The sequence below is a fragment of the Simochromis diagramma genome, unplaced genomic scaffold (assembly GCF_900408965.1).
Source record: "Simochromis diagramma unplaced genomic scaffold, fSimDia1.1 OVJJ01000768.1, whole genome shotgun sequence".
Lineage (NCBI taxonomy): Eukaryota > Metazoa > Chordata > Actinopteri > Cichliformes > Cichlidae > Simochromis > Simochromis diagramma.
Genome location: NW_024387035.1, coordinates 105000 through 128093, shown reverse-complemented (window position 1 = coordinate 128093; position 23094 = coordinate 105000). Strand labels below are relative to the sequence as shown.

Genomic DNA, 23094 nt, shown 5'->3' with positions numbered 1-23094 from the left:
TTACAGTGTAGACTTAATAGTTAATATATACAGTAATGGACTTCTATACATTTTACATCAGATTAAAACTTTGGGTGTAATATTCAGATAATTATTTATTAAAAGCTCGACATTTTAAATGAGAATAAGAAAGAAAAGTATGTCTTTGTGCCCCCTTTTCCCTGTTCCTGCCCTATCGGCCCCCCTGGCTAAACTTCACTAGATCCGCCCCTGCACAGTTACCAGCCGTCAGCTACGTAGAAAAAGATCCTGGTGTAGAAAGTAATATTAAATAAATTCTAACAACAGCTTATCAAGCTTAAACGTGCTGCTGTTGTTCAGCCGCTGGTTTCCTCTTTCTGGTGCGAAGAGACGGACTCGCGACAGAAAAGCCGATCAGCTGATCATTGATCAGTTTCATGATTGAAGCAGGAGAGAGAGGGGGAGAGAGGCAGTCGCTCCATATATCGGTCGTTAAGCTTAATATGGGAATGCTTTACAAACATTCAGAGATGGACTTACACACTTGCTTTACTTTTCTCTGAGATCACTTCCTCGGAGATGAAATGCTGGATTGCTAGCGAGGCTCCAAATACACACAGCAGCTCTATCACGTGACCACACTGCTCCCACGTGCTACGGTTATGAGCCGAGTTACGCAGTGTCGCAAGTTTTGTGAGGTGCTTTTTTGATATTTAATGGATCAGATTACATTTTTTATTTCCCTCCGCTATCCGATCCAGTAATTTACGTTAGTGTCGGACCGATACGTAATATCGGATCAGTCCATCTCTAGTAATAAGGCAATGATTTTCTTTTCTTGACTTGTGACCAGGAGATATTTTATTTTGTATTCTTATGATCACAGTTATAATCAGAAGTATCAATCATTAATCATTTACCATGGTTGAACCAGTTGACAGAATAATCTTTGAACTACATCTGGGTTACTTTGACTAGAATATTAATCTACACAGATTATCAGTACTTTAATCAGTCTATTGTTGTTCTACATTATTCTTGTTATTTGCTTAAAGCTGTTTCACAGTTCTGTGACCACTCAGAAGCCTGTGGGTCCTGCTGGACCCTGCCTTAGTTCTATGTTCAGTTCTGCACGTACACAGGCCCTTAAAGAACTTGCACGCTCTTAGATAACACATGCACGTTTACACACACACACACTTAGTAAGAATAGGAGGGTCGTCTGAGGACAGTTTTCTGATAGATATACTTTCACAAAAGGCACAAATGTAATACACACTTGTTTTTCTCTAAAAACTAGTAGTTGATGTCCATATTAGGTAAACTCTCTGAACAGGCCCAAACTGTTATCATTTCCAGTAAGGTCTGACTGTGTGACGTCATCATTGTAATAAAAACCTTGGGACGTGGTTGTTCGGGGGAGATCAGCGCTTAGAGGCTTGTGCTGCTCATCTTCCCCATATGTTCATATGTATAATAAAATCACCTATTCTGACATCTACTGAGACCATGCAGTCGTTTGTCTTCTCCTCAAATTCGAACCATGACAGACTCTTCTGTGATTTGAAAATCATTTACACATGCTTCTTGATGTCAGCAAATTCAAACTGAGGACATTGATTGGGAGAGCTCAGAGCCATCCATACCCACCCAGGTGTTTTGGAGCCAGAAATGGAGTCTCCACTGAAGGCTGAAGATGTCGAATCTCTACACCTTGACATTGATCCCCTTGTGCCTTCATCTAGTTTTGGAAGAGACATTTCCTGGACCGCACTCTCACGTGCTCTGTACCTACATCACCATCTCTGATAGTCGCAGCTTGGCTCATCACAGGGTGAAGTTATAAGAACATCTTATTTTACCAAGTCCTCTCTCAGGTTCCTAAATCATTGATGGCATTGAGATAGTTTTTTACAATAATCTCTTCTTCTGTAATATAAGAACCTCTCCTGCTTTTAATGGTACTTTTCATTTACTTCCTGGTGCATTCTCATCCCAAACAGATGCTGACAAGCTGACACAGTCAGATGGAAGAGGGAGAGAAATCTGACAAAACTGTTTTTTTTAAATGATTTCAGTGAACCTCATGTCTAACAATGACAAATGTATAAAATAAAAAAGATGAAAGTAACACGTCCTCTTTAGTTTTCTGTGTTACTAATACTCCACTGATCAGATGTGTGGCTGGATGAGGCTCCTAAACATGATGAAATGCCCACAGTGGGAGGCCTTTGTCATCACATGCTTGAACTCATCATATGTTTGCATTTGCTGAACAGGCAGTGGGACTGTATTACTACATGCTGTAACTGTCGGGTAGCAAACTGCATGAACACCGTACTGAATATGACAGCTGTGGTTGAACTGCACGGACACTCTGAAGCTTCTCCTCTGGCAGGACAGGAGTGAGGCCTCGTCCTGTGAGCCGCTGTGAGGATGTACTCGGGGAAAGGACAACTGGACTGTCACCGGCCTCAGACTCTTCACCTTTTTAAAGACAAAGCAGTCATTTAGACAGAAGACTGGACAGTGTTCACCTGCACAAAGAGAAATTAAATTAAATGTAATTATTGACCAACACTCACAGTGTAATCTACAGCTGTGACCCAACATTTAGAGAATAACAAGCGTTGCTTTTCACACAGTTTTAGATCTTTTTGTCAGATGTTTTCTGAAGGATAGAAACTTCTATGTTTCTACAGCATGTGATTGATTATATTTGCTCAGCTCTGAGTTCTAATTGTAGCTGATGAGAAATGACTGAACCATCCTAGTGACAGCTCTGGATCTTAGACTGTAGGATCCACAGGAAGTTTATAAAGATGATGACCCCGAGCGTGTTTCTGCTGTGCTGATGGATCTCCACGGAGCGTCCTGACTCTGTGTCACATGTTAGCTTCATGTGGGTCAAAGGTCAAAGCTGCTGACTGTCAGGAAGCTTCAGAGAAGATCAGACAAAAACAAAACACAGAGCTGAAGATGAAGCAGATCTACATGTGACTGTTGATGGTTTCAGATGTAATCAGTGTCAGGAATAATCAGATCAACATTTCAAGATTTCAAAGCGTTTATTGTCATATTTACAAAGAAAAGCGTTTCTCTGTGCAATGAAACTCTTTCTTTGCTGTCCACACACAGATGCAGGCTAATATATACAAATAGAACAAGATAAGATACAAATACTATGAATAAATGAGTGGAGACTAAATGTAAGTGTGAGGTAGACGTATGTGCAAAGGATCTATGAGCTTGATATGAAAGATGACCTGATGTGCAAACATTACTGTTAAAACAGGTCAGCTGTTCAAGAGTCTGATAGCAGTGGGAAGAAGGAGTTGTTGAGTCTGGATGTTCTGGATTTTGAACTTCTGAACCTTCGTGCTGAGGGTAGAACTGTGAACAGTCCGTGTTGGGGGGATGTGGGGTCTTTGAGGATGGCTTTCTCAGACGTGCTGCTAACAGGTGAGTCTGTTACCTGGACTGGACTGAGTGAGCTGCTGTGTCACAGCTTTATCAGTGACACACTCAGCATGTGTGTGTGTGATATGTCATAGTGCTTGAAACACACATGAAAATATATTAAAGGTTGATTCTTTTTTTCTTTTGGTTTGTGGAACAAAAATCAGCAACAAAGAAACGCGAGCGTAAAACTTGGTGTAGAAGTGCAACAAACGTAAGCCGGCTCATTTGACGCAGTGACGCTTGAAAAGGATTTGCGCACCTACATCATTATTTACGGTTTAAGTTGTGCTGCCTTCAGGTGCACCTGGTAAATTCAGGAATCTCTACTCCAAACCACAGCAGGTTGTTTTAGAGGCTTTTCTGGGTTAATGTTGGTTTGTTGGCAGAAACATGTCTGTGATCGCTGTGTTGTTCTTTTTGATGCAGGATTTCATGTAACTCGGTGCTAAAATCATAACAATGAAGTTTAACAGTTCTAGTGCTCATGCGTCAGCTAGCATGCAGCCTGTTTCAGTTGCTCCTGCTTTTACTCTTTACTCTAACTTTTTCTTACTTATTTCTTTGTCCTTTACTGAGTGTGTCCATCTGTTTAAAAGCTTTCTTTTCAAACATGTGGATCAAGAGTTTTTGTTCTGCTGTTGCTTTCACTGAGGAATGGGACCGCAGCACAGCAGCTACACACCAGAGATCAGCTGAGCCGCCTGATGCTGCTGTTGCAGATTAACCGGTGTCTCAGATTAACTGGAGACGGTCAAACAGATGTGTGACAGACTTTAAGGAGCTGCTGCCAACAAACCAGCAAATAAACACTGAATATTTCATGTGTGACATTTGTGAGGTGGCCTTAAACACAGTCCGTCAGTCTTTTTGCTCTTGAACAATGAAATATTAAAAACTGTCTCGAGTTTATTTGGTGATGTTCTCGTGCACGAGGCGAAAACAGCAAACAAACGTCACAGTAAATCTTTCCAGCTGATGTTAGGCATCCTCCACCTGCTGCATCCACTTCAGCCTCTTCCTGCTCATGTTCCTGTTTAGAGGCACAGTCGGCCTGTAAATGGAGAAAACTGAACACAGGAATATTTGGATTTCCTTCTTTTTCTCTGCTCATGTTCAACTTGTCTGATTCAAGCTGGGAATATTTATTAGAAACAAAGTGAATAATATTATTTTATTATCACGTTGATGCAGCACATGGTTCAGTTAGCTTTGTATAAACACGTGTTAGAAATGTTCTTCAATCAGCTCTTTTTACTCTCATTTCACAGCCACTACTTTTTACTTTTACTTGAGTAAAGAAGTTGAATTAGTGCTTGGAGTATTTTTAACAGTAGTACTTCTACTTCAGTACAGACTGTGTGTACTTTTACCACCTGTGTCTGAGACCTCCTTCAGGGTCCACCTGAAGCTCTCAGTCTGCTGTGGAAAAAGGAAAGCTGGGAATATTTATTAGTGTAGCCTGGTCTCAAATATCTATTTTAGACACTACAGGTTAAAATGATATAAATATTGTCATGTAAAAACTTTATTGTAAATAGTTCATATGTGTTTAAAAAACAAAACAAGAGTTCAAATGCATTAAAAACGTGTTTAAAATCACAATAAATAGAAGTCAATTATAATTTAAGTGTTCATGGAGTTAAAGTTACAAGAAACCCAAAGGTTTGTTATCTAATGTAAAACAAGGAAAACTTTGTATTTGCTTCAAGTTGTTTTACAAGCTCATTTTGGGTTGTCAATCTTGTATTTGTTCTTATCCCATTGGTTGATGTAAACATATTGTCCAATCAGACGTAAGGGAGGCGGGATCTAAGTGAGGCGAAGAAAAGAAAAACTAAGCTAGTGAGAGTCGGCAGCAGCACGTTACCGGAGGAGGTTGTGTACCAGAGCTAACGGGAGAATAGTCAAAACAATAGCCGTGGATGCAGAGTCTACGTTCCTGTTATGGACTGTTTTGCCCTGTGATGAGTGAGTACTGAATGTGGAGTTAGCATTGAGCTTAAACGGAATGTAGAAGTGCTTAAAATGTATGATGTTAATCGCGAGTTAGCATGTTAGTATTTTAGAGCCTGTATTGGCTATGTATGCTGAGTATGTAAGCTACAGATTACTCTATGGAACTAAATAGTAATCTCTAATGCACAGTGGACCGAGAGGAATTCTCTGGACCCTTCTGCTGTGGATAGGATTTCCGTGGGTTTGTCCCAGTGTGCTCAGCAGCCCATGTATGCCGCTAATTCCGACCACGTTGCCGAGTGGAGGCCGCATGGTCACAAACCGAGCCTGCCCCTCAGCTTGTCCTCGCACTTAGCCCAAAGGATTTGTGAGTAGCCACGAGCACGTGCGTTTTGTTTTCTGCTTGTTTATCAAGCGAAGCGGCCATTTGTGTGTTTTTTCTGGCCCAACGAGCCCGAGCAACGATCAGGCCTGCAACGGTTTCAGTAAAGGAGCTCTAAAAGGTTACAAATTTGAACTGAACTTGAAAGGGGAATATCTTGGATAAATGTGTTGTTTCTAAACATTGACTGTGAATTGTGAAGAGGGAAAAACCATCCAATTGAATTGTAAGGAAACACTTCAGAACTTGGAATATTGTTTTTTTTTTTATTTTATTTAAATCATACTTTGGTTTGACTAAATCTTACATTTTGAATTTAAAGTTTTGTGTTGTGTCATATTTATGATTTGCAGAGTTTATAAGTGATAAGGGTTATTAAAAAGGTAAAAGAGAGGTTTAGCATGTTAGATAAATTCATTATTCTTAGTGAAGATTAAACAGAACTCCTTATTTTCACTAAGTGGAGGCACCGCCAACATTAAGATTTCTAAGTACAAAGGTTAAAACTGGTTAGCTATCGTTTCTCCTGTTTACCAATAAAACAAGTAACGTACCCAGGGCCCCGCTCAGAGTACTATCACCATCTTAACCGAGGGTTAATCCAGAGCTACTTGAGTTGGGTGCTACACATTGGAGGCACCGCTGGGATTGTTTTGTTGTATTATATAACTTTTAAGTTACCACTAAATCTGCTGTAACCTTAAAGTGACTAAGAGTCACACTGGTCCTAAAAAGTAATTTTAATTTATTTCTTGTCTTCCCCCTGCAAAGTAAGTTGTTAAAACTATGGCCACTAAAAGTAATGTTTCACAACCAAATCTTGCAAATTGGTGCAGAGGTGAAGGGCTTGATCAGGCACATGCCATCCTAGTTCTTGGAGTGTCTGAAGAGGAAGAAATATCCACAGTAGAAGAAACACTCGAACAAGTAAAAACCTTGGGCAAGGTAAGAGTAAGAGGAAAAATGTTTGATGCCAATAATCAAACCCTGACCATGTTATGTGAATGCCGTCAAGAAGTCGATCCTACCAAAGTTCCACCAGAGGTGATTTCCTTTAGAGAAGGAGGTAAATGGAAAATAGTTGTTGCCGAACAAGAAACAAACTCTGACCTATTCACAGAGAAGTTGGACAGATTTCTACATGATGAAGGGAAAACATTGGAGGATGTTAAAAGACTATGTGATCCTAGCACCTCATGGAACAGCAACCCTGAGTCAATCATTCGGGCGGTAGGTGATGTTTTGCAGTCCAAGCCAAATGAAAGCCAGTCATACCGTCGTTTTAGAATCTTCTCTGGAGTCCACCCTACTCCACCAGGTGAAGACAATTTAGACAGCTGGTTAGAACAAGTAAAGTTCATGACTGATGAGTATGAGTGCTCAGATAAGGAGAAATGTAGAAGGATTATTGAGAGTCTCAAAGGGCCAGCGCTGGAGATCATTCAAGCAGTGCGCATGTCTAATCCCATGGCAAACCATATGGATTACTTACAGGCATTGGAAAGTACCTTTGGAACCTCAGAATCCGGTGAGGAATTGCATCTCACATTCAGAGCTATGCATCAAAGACAAGGTGAGTGCTTGTCTAACTTCTTGCTGAGACTGGAAAGATTACTGAACAAAGTAGTGCAAAAAGGAGGCCTACAGGTAGATGAAGCCAACAGAGCAAGACTTGAGCAACTCATTAAAGGTGCCACTGAATCAGACTTCATGCTGCTTCAGCTAGGTCTAAGAGATAAGCGAAATGATCCCCCGACATTTTTAAGCCTACTCAAAGAAATTTGAGAAGAAGAGGAGCGTGAAGCTGCAAGACAAAAACTCAAAAAACCAGCACAGAGACCGCATGTGCATGCAGTGCAAGTAGCAAGTGAAACAGACTCTAAAGGCTGTCAGCAACATGATTTTCAGTCTGAAATTCAGGAGCTAAAAGAAAAGCTGAAAGAGCTCAACAAGCAGTCTCATTCTACAGAGTCAAGCCACAAAAAGATGTCCAGAGAAAAGAAAAAAGAGAAATCAGACACAAGCAGCGAAGTGCAACAGTTAAGAAAAGAAGTCAAAGAGCTGAAAACACAGTTAAGTGTAATGTCAGTAAAGCCACAACATTATGCAAAAGAGAGAGGCCATTATTCTAAGTCCAAAGGAGACTTTAGTCCAAAGTCATCTACCTTTAAGCCAAAGAGTAGTAAAGAGTCAGATAATTTCTGCTACAGATGTGGAGAAAATGGCCATTTTGCAAACAAATGTACAGCTCCGGAGAATGCTCAAAAGGTAATCAAAAAGCTTATTCATCAAGTGCATGGAAGCCCACATGGACAAAGTCAAAGTACAGACGCTCAAGATCAGTGTGTTGCCCGAGTTAATACTACCAATGTTCCAACTCAAAGTGTCAACATACCGGAAGGTCTTATCGGTCCATCATCCATAGCTCCTATTAAGGTCAATAACATCTCATGCCATGGTCTCATGGATTCAGGGTCAACAGTGACCATTATCTTTGAGGATTGGTATAGAGCCAACATACCAACAGTCCCTATACAGCCCATTTCCAATCTAGCCATCTGGGGCCTATCAGCTGAGTCCTATCCCTACCATGGGTATGTAGTAGTAGAGATAGAGTTCCCTGAGGATGTAGCAGGTGTCAAGGGTCCCCTTAACGTCCTCGCTCTCGTCTGTCCTGAGCCCCCACAAGGTCATGAAACCCCTGTAGTGGTTGGTACCAACGCTTTTCTGTTCAGCCGCCTATTTCAGCTGTGCAGAGATAGCGGTAGTGAGAACAAAGTCAGCTCCATGAGGATACAGGCAGTTTATGACAAAATCCAAACTCAGTCCCTAGGACCCCATGCAGCCGACGATCCCATAGGGCAAGTGAAATGGCAAGGTCCAGGGCCACTTACCATTGCTCCGGGAAAAAAATGTTATGCCACGTGTAAAGTAGAGCAGAAAAGAACTAAACCCCAAGATGTTGTGTTGGTCGAAGCACCTGCCATGCCCCAACTCCCATCCGGCGTGTTGGTCCAGCCAGGTGTTCTCCGTGAAAGTGACATGGATGAGAACAGTTTCATCGTTCTATTACAGAATGAGTCAGAAAAACCCACCTCTATCCAAGTCGGCACAGTTATTGCCGAGATGCATGCAGTGGACGTAGTCACCGACCCTAAAGCTTTAGAACCTGAAGCTAGTACCGTAGCTCCCGAACTCTTTGATTTTGGTGACTCTCCTGCCCCTGCAGAATGGAAGAAAAGACTACAGCAAAAGCTAGCGCAGAGACGTAATGTTTTCTCTCTTGATGAATGGGATGTGGGGTTAGCTAAAGACGTAGAACATAATATCCGCCTTAGCAACTCTACCCCCTTCAGAGAGCGTTCACGTCGTTTAGCTCCGGCTGATATTCATGATGTACGACAACACCTACAGCAGCTGTTAGCTGCAGGCATTATCAAAGAGTCTCGAAGCCCATTCGCATCACCTATTGTTGTAGTGCGAAAAAAGAATGGCTCCATCAGAATCTGCATCGACTACAGAACTTTGAACAGTCGTACTATCCCCGACCAGTATACCATCCCTCGTATTGATGACGCCTTAGATTGTCTTACAGGCAGCAAATGGTTCTCAGTCCTCGATCTTAGGAGTGGGTACTACCAAATTGCCATGTCCGAGCAAGATAAGGAAAAGACTGCATTTATCTGCCCCCTGGGGTTCTATCAATTTGAACGAATGCCACAAGGCATCACAGGAGCCCCAGCCACTTTTCAGCGGCTCATGGAGAAGGCAGTGGGTGATATGCACCTTCTTCAAGTCCTAGTGTACCTTGACGACATAATCGTCTTTGGTAGAACACTCGAAGAGCATGAGCAACGTCTCCTCAAAGTCTTAGATCGCCTTGAGGAGTTTGGTCTGAAATTGTCACTTGACAAATGTCAGTTCTGTCAGTCCCAAGTCAAATATGTTGGTCATATTGTCTCAAAAGATGGTATAGCCACGGATCCAGAAAAAGTAGAGGTTGTCAGGAACTGGCCAGAGCCAACAGATCTGAAAACCCTTCGCTCATTCCTTGGTTTCTGTGGGTATTATCGCAGATTTATTGCAAATTATTCAAGCATAGTCCGCCCATTAACTGAGCTTACCAAAGGTTATCCACCTACTCAGAAAAACAAGCGATCTCAAACCAAATACCCAACCAAAACGTACCTCAAACCTTCTGAGCCATTCAAAGAGCGATGGGACCACTCCTGTCAAGCCGCATTCAGAAAAATCATTGAATGTCTGACCAATGCCCCTGTTTTGGCATTTGCAGACTCCACTAAACCTTATGTCCTACATGTGGATGCTAGCCTGAACGGGTTAGGTGCCGTGCTCAATCAAGAGTACCCCGAGGGCCTTAAGCCTGTTGCTTTTGCTAGCCGAAAGATCAGTGAGTCAGAACGAAACTATCCGGTCCATCAACTGGAGTTCTTAGCACTTAAGTGGGCGGTCGTGGATAAATTTCATGACTATCTTTATGGAGCTAAGTTCACGGTTAGAACCGACAACAATCCCCTAACCTACGTGTTGACCACCGCAAAGCTAAATGCTGTTGGACATCGTTGGCTTGCAGCTTTAGCCACGTACGATTTCAACATCCAATATCGTCCTGGTCGTCACAACATAGACGCAGATCTATTGTCCCGACAACACACCAATGACACTGAATGGACAGATGTTCCACAGTCTGCAATAAAAGCTATCTGTAAAAAGGAATCTATCTATGAAGCTACTAAGTCCCCTGTCAGGCTAGTAGACCAGCTGGGAGTTCCTACATCCGTGATTCCAGAAGCTTATGTCCTTCCAGTAAGCCTAAAAGCAACTTTGGAAAATCAATTGACTCCTACAGACTTACAAGTTGCTCAAGATCTGGACCCAGTCATTGGACCAGTCAAACAAGCCATCCAGACTGGAAAGCAACTTATCACATCCAAAAATTCACCACCTGACATGTCTTTGTTAAGTCGTGAGAGCAGGAAACTTGAACTGAGAGACAAAATACTATATCGGCAGAGAAAACTGGACAATGACACAGTTCACAAACAACTGGTTTTACCAGATCGATACAGAACAAGTGTAATGAGATCACTACATGATGAATGTGGACATCTAGGAGTCGAGAAGACAACAGAACTCCTCAAAGACCGTTTCTATTGGCCACGCATGAATGCTGATGTGGACCAGTACATCAAAACATGTGGACGTTGTGTCTCTCGCAAAACTCTCCCACAACGGTCATCGCCACTCAGTCAAATCACTAGCAAAGGTCCTTTAGATCTAGTCTGTATTGACTTTCTTCAGATTGAACCAGATAACAAAGGAGTTGCTAATGTATTAGTAGTGACCGATCATTACACAAGGTACGCACAGGCATTCCCTACAAAAGACCAAAAGTCAGTCACTGTTGCAAAAGTATTATGGGAGAAGTACTTTGTGCATTACGGATTACCTGCCCGGATACACTCAGATCAAGGTCGAGACTTTGAAAGTCGCCTTATCAAAGAGCTCTTGTCTATGCTAGGTATCCGAAAATCACGTACCTCACCATATCATCCGCAAGGAGATGCTCAGCCAGAACGTTTCAACAGAACCTTGCTATCAATGCTTGGAACTCTTGAACATGTACAGAAACAAAACTGGAGTCAGCACATCAGCCAGTTAGTACATGCCTATAACTGCTCAAAGAATGAGTCTACTGGATATTCTCCATACTATCTAATGTTTGGACGTAATGCCAGATTACCCATTGACATTTGCTTTGGCGCTGTTCTTGAAGATGACGCGGAGATGACTCACCTGCAGTACGTCGACAAAATGAGGAAAGAACTCAAACAAGCATACTATCTAGCTACCGAGAATGCAACAAAGAACCATTTGAGGAACAAGTCACGTTATGACCAAAGAGTAAGAGACCAACCTTTACAAGAGGGAGACAGAGTGCTGATAAGAAACGTTGGCCTTACTGGTAAACACAAACTGCAAGACCGATGGAAGTCAATACCTTACATTGTCGTCACACAGCTGCCAAACCTACCTGTGTACAAGGTAAAACCGGAACAAGGATCTGGAGGTGTTAAAACTCTACACAGAGACCATCTGCTACCAATCGGTTATCTTGTCAGAATCGCAGATAACTCAGTTTCACCTGAAAGAGTAAGAACACCAGTTACTAGAAGACGTCATGCCAACAGACGTCAGATACGGGACCAAGAAGACCGATTATCTGATGTCTTGCCAGACACAGAATCTGAGAATGAGTATGTCTACCAGTACCCCACCATTTCCAGTGACCATATTCAGGGACATGAATTCAGGTCAGACAGACCTAACACAGAATCTTTTCACTCTGATAATTCCCCCTCATCTGAGAGTGAACCGGAATTGGAGGAAGGACCTTCTGAAAGTTCTCATGAAGAGGAATGTCAGCCATCAAATGTGGAAGGAGACACCAGTGATACGGCTGCAGACACCGAAGCGGAGTTGAGGACTCCTGCAAGACCTAAAACTCGAAAGTCAAAGCGAGAGGTGAAACCAGTAATCCGTTTGACCTATGACAAACCTGGAACGCAGTCTGAGGAACCTGTGACTATTGTACACCAAGGCATGGTTATACAGTTGAACCTCAGTAGCACCAGAGATAAAAACCATCATGTAAAACACTCTAAACACCCAAGGCATTACTCTGAGCCCAAGTCTAAAATCCTGCGTTAGATGAGGACATCTAAATATTTTAGACGGGGAGGGTGTAGCCTGGTCTCAAATATCTATTTTAGACACTACAGGTTAAGAGGATATAAATATTGTCATGTAAAAACTTTATTGTAAATATTTCATATGTGTTTAAAAAACAAAACAAGAGTTCAAATGCATTAAAAACGTGTTTAAAATCACAATAAATAGAAGTCAATTATAATTTAAGTGTTCATGGAGTTAAAGTTACAAGAAACCCAAAGGTTTGTTATCTAATGAGGAAAACTTTGTATTTGCTTCAAGTTGTTTTACAAGCTCATTTTGGGTTGTCAATCTTGTATTTGTTCTTATCCCATTGGTTGATGTAAACATATTGTCCAATCAGACGTAAGGGAGGCGGGATCTAAGTGAGGCGAAGAAAAGAAAAACTAAGCTAGTGAGAGTCGGCAGCAGCACGTTACCGGAGGAGGTTGTGTACCAGAGCTAACGGGAGAATAGTCAAAACAATAGCCGTGGATGCAGAGTCTACGTTCCTGTTATGGACTGTTTTGCCCTGTGATGAGTGAGTACTGAATGTGGAGTTAGCATTGAGCTTAAACGGGATGTATAAGTACTTAAAATGTATGATGTTAATCGCGAGTTAGCATGTTAGCATTTTAGAGTCTGTATTAGCTATGTATGCTGAGTATGTAAGCTACAGATTACTCTATGGAACTAAATAGTAATCTCTAATGCACAGTGGACCGAGAGGAATTCTCTGGACCCTTCTGCTGTGGATAGGATTTCCGTGGGTTTGTCCCAGTGTGCTCAGCAGCCCATGTATGCCGCTAATTCCGACCACGTTGCCGAGTGGAGGCCGCATGGTCACAAACCGAGCCTGCCCCTCAGCTTGTCCTCGCACTTAGCCCAAAGGATTTGTGAGTAGCCACGAGCACGTGCGTTTTGTTTTCTGCTTGTTTATCAAGCGAAGCGGCCATTTGTGTGTTTTTTCTGGCCCAACGAGCCCGAGCAACGATCAGGCCTGCAACGGTTTCAGTAAAGGAGCTCTAAAAGGTTACAAATTTGAACTGAACTTGAAAGGGGAATATCTTGGATAAATGTGTTGTTTCTAAACATTGACTGTGAATTGTGAAGAGGGAAAAACCATCCAATTGAATTGTAAGGAAACACTTCAGAACTTGGAATATTGTTTTTTTTTTATTTTATTTAAATCATACTTTGGTTTGACTAAATCTTACATTTTGAATTTAAAGTTTTGTGTTGTGTCATATTTATGATTTGCAGAGTTTATAAGTGATAAGGGTTATTAAAAAGGTAAAAGAGAGGTTTAGCATGTTAGATAAATTCATTATTCTTAGTGAAGATTAAACAGAACTCCTTATTTTCACTAAGTGGAGGCACGGCCAACATTAAGATTTCTAAGTACAAAGGTTAAAACTGGTTAGCTATCGTTTCTCCTGTTTACCAATAAAATAAGTAACGTACCCAGGGCCCCGCTCAGAGTACTATCACCATCTTAACCGAGGGTTAATCCAGAGCTACTTGAGTTGGGTGCTACATTAGAAACAAAGTGAATAATATTATTTTATTATCACGTTGATGCAGCACATGGTTCAGTTAGCTTTGTATAAACACGTGTTAGAAATGTTCTTCAATCAGCTCTTTTTACTCTCATTTCACAGCCAGTACTTTTTTACTTTTACTTGAGTAAAGAAGTTGAAACAGTACTTGGAGTATTTTTAACAGTAGTACTTCTACTTCAGTACACACTGTGTGTACTTTTACCACCTGTGTCTGAGACCTCCTTCAGGGTCCACCTGAAGCTCTCAGTCTGCTGTGGAAAAAGGAAATCCAGGTGAGTTTCTCCTGATCACCTGAGGCCGTCATTACTGTGTGAACCCACACACCACTCCTCACTCCTCCCACCCGCTGCACACAGTCACTGAGTACAGACCGGCTGATTCCTGTAAAGGGAGAGGCAGGAAGAGGCGGAGCAACACCTGAAAAACAAGAAGCTCAACGTCATTTTGCAGAAGTGACAGTGTGAGAGAGCAGCAGCAGAGCTGCAGTCGAGTCCTGTTTGTCTCTAAAAGAAGATTCACTGGAGTCCATCAGGTTCCTCTCAGCAACAGTGGTGAGTGCAGCTGATCACACTTCCTGTTTCTACACAAATCTTCACTCTGTTCACTTCATCAGGACTCATCACAGTCACACTGGATCCATAGAAATCTGCTCATGTAACCACAGATCCACTGTAGGAGCATCGAGCTGCTGCTTCAGTCTCACTGTGGCTCTGCTCAGGACTGTGGACTCAGGCTGTGCTCTGGACTTCAGACTGACTCCACACTTCCTGGTTATTCATCACTTCCTGTTCCTATTAGATAGATTCTGGATCTGATTGATCATAAGGATTACAGACGTGAAAACACCTATTTATTCTTTATTGATATAAAGCCTTTGATACTGTAAACCAGCAGATTTTGGTCAGTACTTCAAAAAGTCATTCACACATTTTACAAAGATTATCTGACTTCGTGTATCCTGTAAGAGTCACAGATGTTCCTCAATCATTCTGAAAACAGTCGATGCTGCACTTTATAACTTTGTGTGGAAACATGAATCTCATTATTTAAACAGATGTGTTTGAATCAGCCTGATAATCAGGCTTTAAACATGTCAGAGTTCCACACATCAGCTGTGATATTCAAGCTGACCTGGATCAAACATGTCATCAGACACAAACATAGATGATGCTGTTTAATCCCAAAGCTTATTTAAACAAACTGGAGGACAGAATTCCTCCTTAAATGTGATTTTGATCAAATCCACTGGTCTCATTTTCACACACAGGCTTTATCATGGTGGCTTCTTCTCTACTAACATCAACCTTTGATTTGGACAAACAAATATGTGAAACACAAAAATAAATCAATGTTTTCTGAGGATCCAGAATAACATGAATGATGTATCCCAGCGAGTGACTGGAAAAGTTCGTCTTCTTCCACATCCTGAGTTTGTGAGGAGCTGTGATGTTCCAGTATCTGTGAGAGAAAACAGGACAGTTTTTACTGACGCACAAATGGACCAAATATACAGACACCTCTGAATAAACATGTTCTCATCAATGCCATTAAAATACTGGATCAACAGTTAATAACACATTTCTGAGGTTTGTGATTCATCGTCCCCCTCACTGTCAGCTCTACTGGAACAGTCACTGTTTAATATTAATGGCTCGTTGATCTGGACGTACAATAAGAAGTATTTAGTCACCAACAAGGTCGAAGTTTACTTCACAGTAATTGATGGAAAATATCCAACAAACTGATTTATTCAAGTATACAAATGATCTGGATGAATCTTAGACCTTCTGTAAAACAGTCAGAGAAACAATTTCACATCTTTGTAACGACTGTATTTATCTTCATCCCCAAACGTTGATCCTGTTCATCTGGATGCTGCACTGTACAGCAGACACTACGATGTTAGGTTTGTGTTTGGATGAACCAGTTTGTGTCTGAGTGTGTTGCTGGGTCTCCACCAGTTACTCTGAGAACTGAAGAAGCTTCTCTGATGAAACGTCTTCAAGAAACTCAAAGAAGTCCAGACGCTTTTCTCTCCAAGCTCCTCAGACTACTGACACTTGTTTCTCTCTTTGTAAAAATGAAATTTAAAGTGAATTTTGAATCAAATGTTTCTCTTCTTTCTCCCTCAGAGTGCAGACATGTCTGCTGCCAGCAATCTGCGATCTGAAGATCAGTTTCTGTGCTCCATCTGTCTGGATGTGTTCACTGATCCTGTCACTACACCATGTGGACACAACTTCTGCAAAACCTGCATCAGTCAGCACTGGGACACTAATGGCAGAAAGAAGTGTCCTATGTGTAACAGAGTGTTCAAGAGACGACCTGAACTAGACATCAACACGTTGTTCTCTGAGATGGTTGCTCAGTTCAGACGTGAAGCTCAGCAGAAAGCCAGCAGCAGCAGCTCAGAGCAACAAGCTGCCAAACCAGGAGAAGTTCCCTGTGACGTCTGCACTGGAACCAGACTGAAGGCCCTGAAGTCCTGCCTGGTGTGTCAGACCTCCTACTGTCAGACTCACCTGGAGCCTCATCTGACGCTGAAAGGTCTGAAAAGACATCAGCTGGTTGATGCTGTGGAGAACCTGGAAGACAGGATGTGCACGAAGCACGATAAACTCCTGGAGCTGTTCTGTAAGACCGACCAGACATGTGTCTGCGTGCTCTGCCCTGTTTTAGACCACAAGAACCACGAGTTTGTTCCTCTGAGAGAAGAATATGAAGGAAAGAAGGCAGAGCTGGAGAAGACAGAGGCTGAGATTCAGCAGATGATCCAGAAGAGACGACTGAAGATTCAGGAGATCACAGAGTCGGTGAAGATGAGTAAAGATGCTGCAGACAGACAGAAAGCAGAAGGTGTTCAGGTCCTCACGGCTCTGATGGAGTCTGTTGAGAGACGCCTGAAGGAGCTCATGAAGGAGATCGAAGACAAACAGGAAGCTACAGAGAAACAGGCTGAAGGTCTCATCAAAGATCTGGAACAGGAAATCTCTGAGCTGATGGAGAGAAGCTCTGAGGTGGAGCAGCTCTCACGCTCTGAAGACCACCTCCACCTCCTCCAAAGCTTCTCCTCCCTGAAAGCTGCTCCACCCAGCAAGGACTGGACAGAGGTCAGAGTTCATCCACCATCATGTGAGGAGACTGTGGGGAGAGCTGTGGCTCAGCTGGAGGAGACAGTCTGGAAACCCATGAAGAAGAAGCTGTTAGAGGCTGAGCTGAAGAGGGTGCAGCAGCATGAGGTGGATGTGACTCTGGATCCTGATACAGCTCATCCTGCTCTCATCCTGTCTGATGATGGAAAACAAGTTTATCATAGTGATGTGTGGAAGAATCTTCCAGACAACCCAGAGAGATTTTCTCAGTGTGTTATGGTTTTAGGAGAGCAGAGTTTCTCTTCAGGCAGATTTTACTTTGAGGTTCAGGTTAAAGGAAAGACTAAATGGACTTTAGGAGTGGCCACAGAGTCGATCAACAGGAAGGGAAACATCACACTGAGACCTCAGGATGGTTTCTGGACTGTGAGGCTGAGAAATGGAAATAAGTACAAAGCTCTTGCTGGTCCTTCAGTCCGTCTCTGTCTCCATCCTGGTCCTGAGAAGGTGGGGGTGTTTGTGGATTATGAGGAGGGTCTGGTCTCCTTTTATGATGTAGGTGCTGCAGCTCTGATCTACTCCTTTACTGGCTGCTCCTTCACTCACAAACTCCACCCATTCTTCTGTCCCTATATGAATGATGGAGGTAAAAACTCTGCACCTCTGATCATCTGTCCTGTCAATAACATTAATCTATCCCCGATTTCATTGGCACTTGATTTCTGTTTTGATTCTGATTGAAGGGAACAAATGAACATATTGAGTGTAAATCCTCTACAGTCTCCATGTTTCTATAGAATCTGATCATCAGGACTCTGATTCACACTTTGATTCTCATGGAGTTTGATTTGAACTGAAGAAAAGTTGAATCAGGAAATGTTCCCACCAGAGGTGGAGCCAGACATTTGAAACACCCGGGGCTTAGCCCTAAAGGGTCGTATGCATGTGGGATTTTTTTTTTTTTTTTTTTTGGGGGGGGGGTAGAAATGACTGAAAGATTAATTGGCTCTGTTTCGAGTTTTGTTCAAAAAATAATGACTTCATATAGGGAAAAATATATATCACATATGCAGGACACCTTAAACTAGTTTTTTAATTAAGCAGCAAGGCAGAACAAAGTCGGGGCTGTATCAAGACACGAGGACTAAACCTCAATTCAACCAGACCCAGAACTGATCCAGAACTAAAACAGGACTACAACAGTTCAAAATCAGGACTACTGAGGATTTAACCAAGACAGACCCAGAATCAAAACTAGATGATAGTAGCACTAAAAACCATCATAGACCTGCACTACACTTATTTTTTTTAATTCTACCAAAGTACACTATTTAGATTGAGAAAAGTTTATATAATTATTTAGCCTTGTTGTGCAAACAAGCCTGCAAAATTTAATAAATGCAGAATTTGAAAAATAACAAACCTAAAAAGAAACACTAGGTACGAGATACATGAGGACCTATGATACGGTGATACTTTTGGTAAACAACCATTTGACTAACACATGTGTCTCACCTGCTCTTGTTCATCTCTGTTCTGTCCTCATTCTCCATCTCCCTCTCTGCTCCTCTCTCTCTCTTTGTGCTGACAATCATCAAATATACAGTTGAAACCAGATATTTACAAACTCTTCAGATCAAAACACAAACACTTTTTTAATTGTAACATCAAATCAGACTAAATATTTTTTTTTAGATTGATAAATATAAAAAACATATTTGTTAACTTTAAGAGTAAAGAGAGAAATTGTTTGTATTTCTTAATTGTAAATGGCACCAAATTGTATTCAAACTGAGCCACACTTATGGAGCTCCACAGTTCTGTTCCTGGTGTTTTGGTTGACATCTCTTGATGTTCCCATGTCACAGAAACAGGCTCTGTGTTTTGCCTCATATGCATCCACAGCTGTGCCACCAGTTTACTCACATGGACTCTACGAACCTATCAGAAGCTTCTTCAGCTCAGAATGGAATCGTCTGCAGTTTTCTTATTAATTAACAATAAACTTAGTGTATATGTGCTCCTACATTTGATGAAAGTGATAAAAAATAGAAGCTCTGTCTCTCTTTATTCTGACATTTAACTAATTCAAAAGATATTTCAATATTTATCTAAAACAAAAGTTTACTCTAAATTGATGTTGTACAGTAAAAATGTTTTATGTTTTCTCCCAAGTAATGCCTCTAAAACACTTAAGTTGGCTCTATTAAACGTTAGATCTTTAGCTGGGAAAACATTTTTAATTAATGATTTAATCACTGAGCACAGCCTTGATTTTATGTTTTTAACTGAAACATGGTTGGACCAAAGTAACAGTGGAGCTGTTCTCATCGAGACGACCCCTCCTAACTACAGTTTTATCAGTGAGGTCAGGGCGAGCAGGAGAGGAGGAGGGGTTGCTGTCTTATTTAATGAATCATTTCAATGTAAGCAGCTATCTCCTGGAAGTTTTCAGTCTTTTGAATATGTGGCTTTACAGCTGAAGGCCCCATCCAAAGTTGTTTCTTAATGTTTACAGGCCTCCCAAATACTGCACTTTTTTAATGACCTCAGTGAACTGCTGTCTGTGATCTGTGTTGATCTCGACTGTGTAATTATTGTTGGGGATTTTAACATCCATGTGGACAACCCTCAGGACAAAGGGACTAAAGACCTGAGTAACACTCAGCAACACTCGGCAACTTTGGGCTGACTCAGCATGTAACAGAGGCCACACATAATAGAGGACACACTCTTGACCTACTGATCTCCAAGGGCCTGAGCATTTCAAAGGTTACTGTGTCTGATGTGGGCTTATCTGATCATTACTGTGTTTTCTTTGAAAGTAAAATCTCAGCCCACACAAATATATCAACAGCAGTGATCACAAAACGGTGTATAACTGAACACAGTAGTGCAATTTTTAACCAGGTCTTCCTATTAACACCTGACCTGTCCAGAGGTAACATGTTAAATGTAATGGACACTATTGCCCCCATTAAGGTGAAGGTTATCTCTGGAAGGAAAAAGTCTCCATGGAGAAACTCCACACTGGTGAAAAATGAAAAAAGAGAGTGTAGGAAAGCTGAGCGCAGATGGAGAAAAACAAACCTCCAGGTTCACTATGACATCTATAAAGAGAAACTTCACAATTATAATTTACAACTGAGGAGTGCAAGAAGGTCCTACTTCTCTGACATCATCACTAAAAACAGCCATAATGCTCGGGTCTTATTTTCTACAGTTGACAGGCTAACAAACCCTCCTGTGGCAGTGGCAGCTGAACTTCATTCGACCATGGCCTGCAATGACTTTGCCAAATTCTTCACACAAAAAATCCAAAAGATTAGACAAGCAATTGGTACATCAACAGCAGATCCAGGATATGTACTGTGTCCACCAAAAAACTGTTTAAACACCATGAAACAGTTTCAACCTATTAACAGCAAAGACCTGGAGGACATCTTAGGTCAACTGAACTCCTCCTGCTGTTTAGATGTCCTGCCAACAAGTTTTTTCAAAAAGGTCTCAAAGACTTTAGAGTCAGACCTGTTACAGATCGTCAACTTTTCTTTATTATCAGGTGTGTTTCCAGAATCATTAAAAACTGCTGTAATAAAACCTATACTGAAAAAGGACCATCTTGACAAGACACAAATGAACAACTACAGGCCGATCTCAAATCTCCCATTTTTAAGTAAGATCATTGAAAAAGCAGTTTCTCAACAGCTCAATTACTTCTTAAAACAGAATAACTGCTATGATGCCTTCCAGTCAGGTTTTAGACAGAACCACAGCACTGAAACTGCTCTGACAAAAGTGTTCAATGACATATGTCTGAATACAGACAGTGGAAAAATGTCAGTCTTAGTTTTACTGGATCTCAGTGCAGCATTTGATACAGTTGACCACAACATATTACTCAAACGACTGGAGAACTGGGCAGGTCTTTCAGGAACTGTACTAAACTCTAAACTGGTTCAAAACATACTTAGAAAACAGGAAATACTTTGTATCAATAGGTAACTTCACATCTGAGCAGACAAGTATCACATGTGGAGTTCCCCAAGGTTCCATCTTGGGACCCCTTCTGTTTAACATCTACATGCTCCCACTGGCACAGATTATAAACAACAACAAAATAAACTACCACAGCTATGCAGATGACACACAAATATATATCACAATGTCACCAGGAGACCAGGGCCCTGTACAGGCTCTTGGTAAATGCATTGAGGAAATTAATGACTGGTTGTGCCACAATTTTCTCCAGCTAAACAAAAACAAAACTGAGGTAATAGTCTTTGGCGCCAAAGAAAAACGATTACAGGTCACCAGAGAACTTCAATCTATACATCTAAAAACCACAAACCAGGCGAGAAATTTGGGTGTAGTGATGGATGCAGACCTAAACTTAGAAAAACACATTAAGACAATAACAAAGTCAGCTTACTATCACCTCAAGAATATTTCAAGGATAAAAGATCTGATGTCTCAACAGGACCTGGAAAAACTAGTCCATGCATTCATCTTTAGTAGGCTTGATTACTGTAACAGCATCTTTACAGGTCTACCTAAAAAATCAGTCAGACAACTACAGCTCATTCAGAACTCTGCTGCTCGAGTCCTCACTAAGACCAAAAAAGTGGACCACATCAGTCCAGCTCTGAGGTCTTTACACTGGCTGCCTGTCCGTCAGAGGATAGACTTTAAAGTCCTGATGCTGGTCTATAAAGCTCTGAATGGTTTAGGACCAAAATACATCAGTGACCTCCTGACCCAGTATGAACCTTCCAGATCCCTCAGGTCATCTGCATCTGGTCTTTTATCAGTTCCCAGAGTCAGAACCAGACACGGAGAAGCTGCATTCAGCTTTTATGCTCCTTATATCTGGAACAAACTCCCAGAAAGCCTCAGATCAGCTGAAACACTCAGTTTATTTAAATCCAGGTTGAAGACTCTCCTGTTCTCAGCTGCATTTGAATAAAGCACCAAATCCACAATGTTAAGCTTAAATTTCAAAACTTACATTAACTACTGATTTTATCTACTGTTCTGATTTTATCTGTTTTGATTTTATATACTGTTTTGTTTGTTTGCTTGTTTTAATCAATTTTAAATCATGCTTTTTATTTGTTTTTGTTTCTAATGTCTCTGTAAAGCACTTTGAACCACCTTGTTGTTGAATTGTGCTATACAAATAAACTTGCCTTGCCTTGCCTACTAAAGTGTATGTAAATATCTGGTTACAAATGTGAATATCCTGCTGTGTACTGAAATCCCTCTTGTTTTGCATAGAAATATACTGAACAACATACAAAGCATAAAATAAGTTTTTATGCTTTGTATAAAAAAAATGAACTAAAAAAAAAACTAACTAAAATTAACTGAATTTATAGCAAAAATGTGTTTAGTTTTCGTTGATGTGTGCGTGTCCTACAATAGACGAGGGTAAAAATGAAGTTTAGTTTCCAGATTTTTTTCTTGCTGTGTCTCATTATGCCAGCAGGTGGCAGCACGTTAGTCGAGTCGTCTGTGTTGCTGCTCCGTCCACGCGCAGAATCATCTCAGGAAAAGTCGGGAGAAAGCGCCAGAGTCCAATTTGGGATTACTTTGAATATGACTGTGTTTTGGATAAAGCAAGTGTCTTGTAGTGGAAAGAGACAAATTATGAGGGACATTTCTAAAGGGAAAAAATCCCACAAACCTTAAAGTGCACTTGAAAAGCTCACACAAGAAGGCTAACCTAGCTTACCTTGAGAAGGTAAGGGAGCACACTCAACCCTCATCCCCAGAAACAGAAGCTAACCCCAGGCAAGGCAGCGTGATGCATCCCGAGACAACAGGATGGGGACATCTACATAACTGTGTGAGTCAATTGCCTTCAAAAAGTTTATCAATTCACTTGAACCAAAATTATGAACACCCGATGCTGCAAGAGTTAATAGTCTCATTGGGGCCAAGATAT

At 41.4% G+C, this 23094-nt stretch overlaps 2 protein-coding genes across 2 annotated transcripts; both read left to right on the top strand.

The window, feature by feature from the left end:
* The first annotated feature begins 4979 nt into the window (after positions 1 to 4979).
* Positions 4980 to 7553, top strand: LOC120740782 (paraneoplastic antigen Ma1 homolog). Its single transcript, XM_040043261.1, has 2 exons — positions 4980 to 5391; positions 5569 to 7553. The coding sequence occupies exon 2, from the start codon at positions 6548 to 6550 to the stop codon at positions 7544 to 7546; it is 999 nt and encodes a 332-aa protein (XP_039899195.1). The 5' UTR covers positions 4980 to 5391; positions 5569 to 6547; the 3' UTR covers positions 7547 to 7553.
* Positions 7554 to 14206: 6653 nt separating this feature from the next.
* Positions 14207 to 18113, top strand: LOC120740766 (E3 ubiquitin-protein ligase TRIM39-like). The gene is made up of 2 exons (XM_040043242.1): positions 14207 to 14606; positions 16188 to 18113. The coding sequence occupies exon 2, from the start codon at positions 16197 to 16199 to the stop codon at positions 17886 to 17888; it is 1692 nt and encodes a 563-aa protein (XP_039899176.1). The 5' UTR covers positions 14207 to 14606; positions 16188 to 16196; the 3' UTR covers positions 17889 to 18113.
* Positions 18114 to 23094: the final 4981 nt, after the last annotated feature.

What these genes read in the sequence shown, in the direction of transcription:
- LOC120740782 (XM_040043261.1), top strand. Translation starts at nt 6,548, where the DNA reads ATGGCCACTAAAAGTAATGTTTCACAACCAAATCTTGCAAATTGGTGC.
- LOC120740766 (XM_040043242.1), top strand. Translation starts at nt 16,197, where the DNA reads ATGTCTGCTGCCAGCAATCTGCGATCTGAAGATCAGTTTCTGTGCTCC.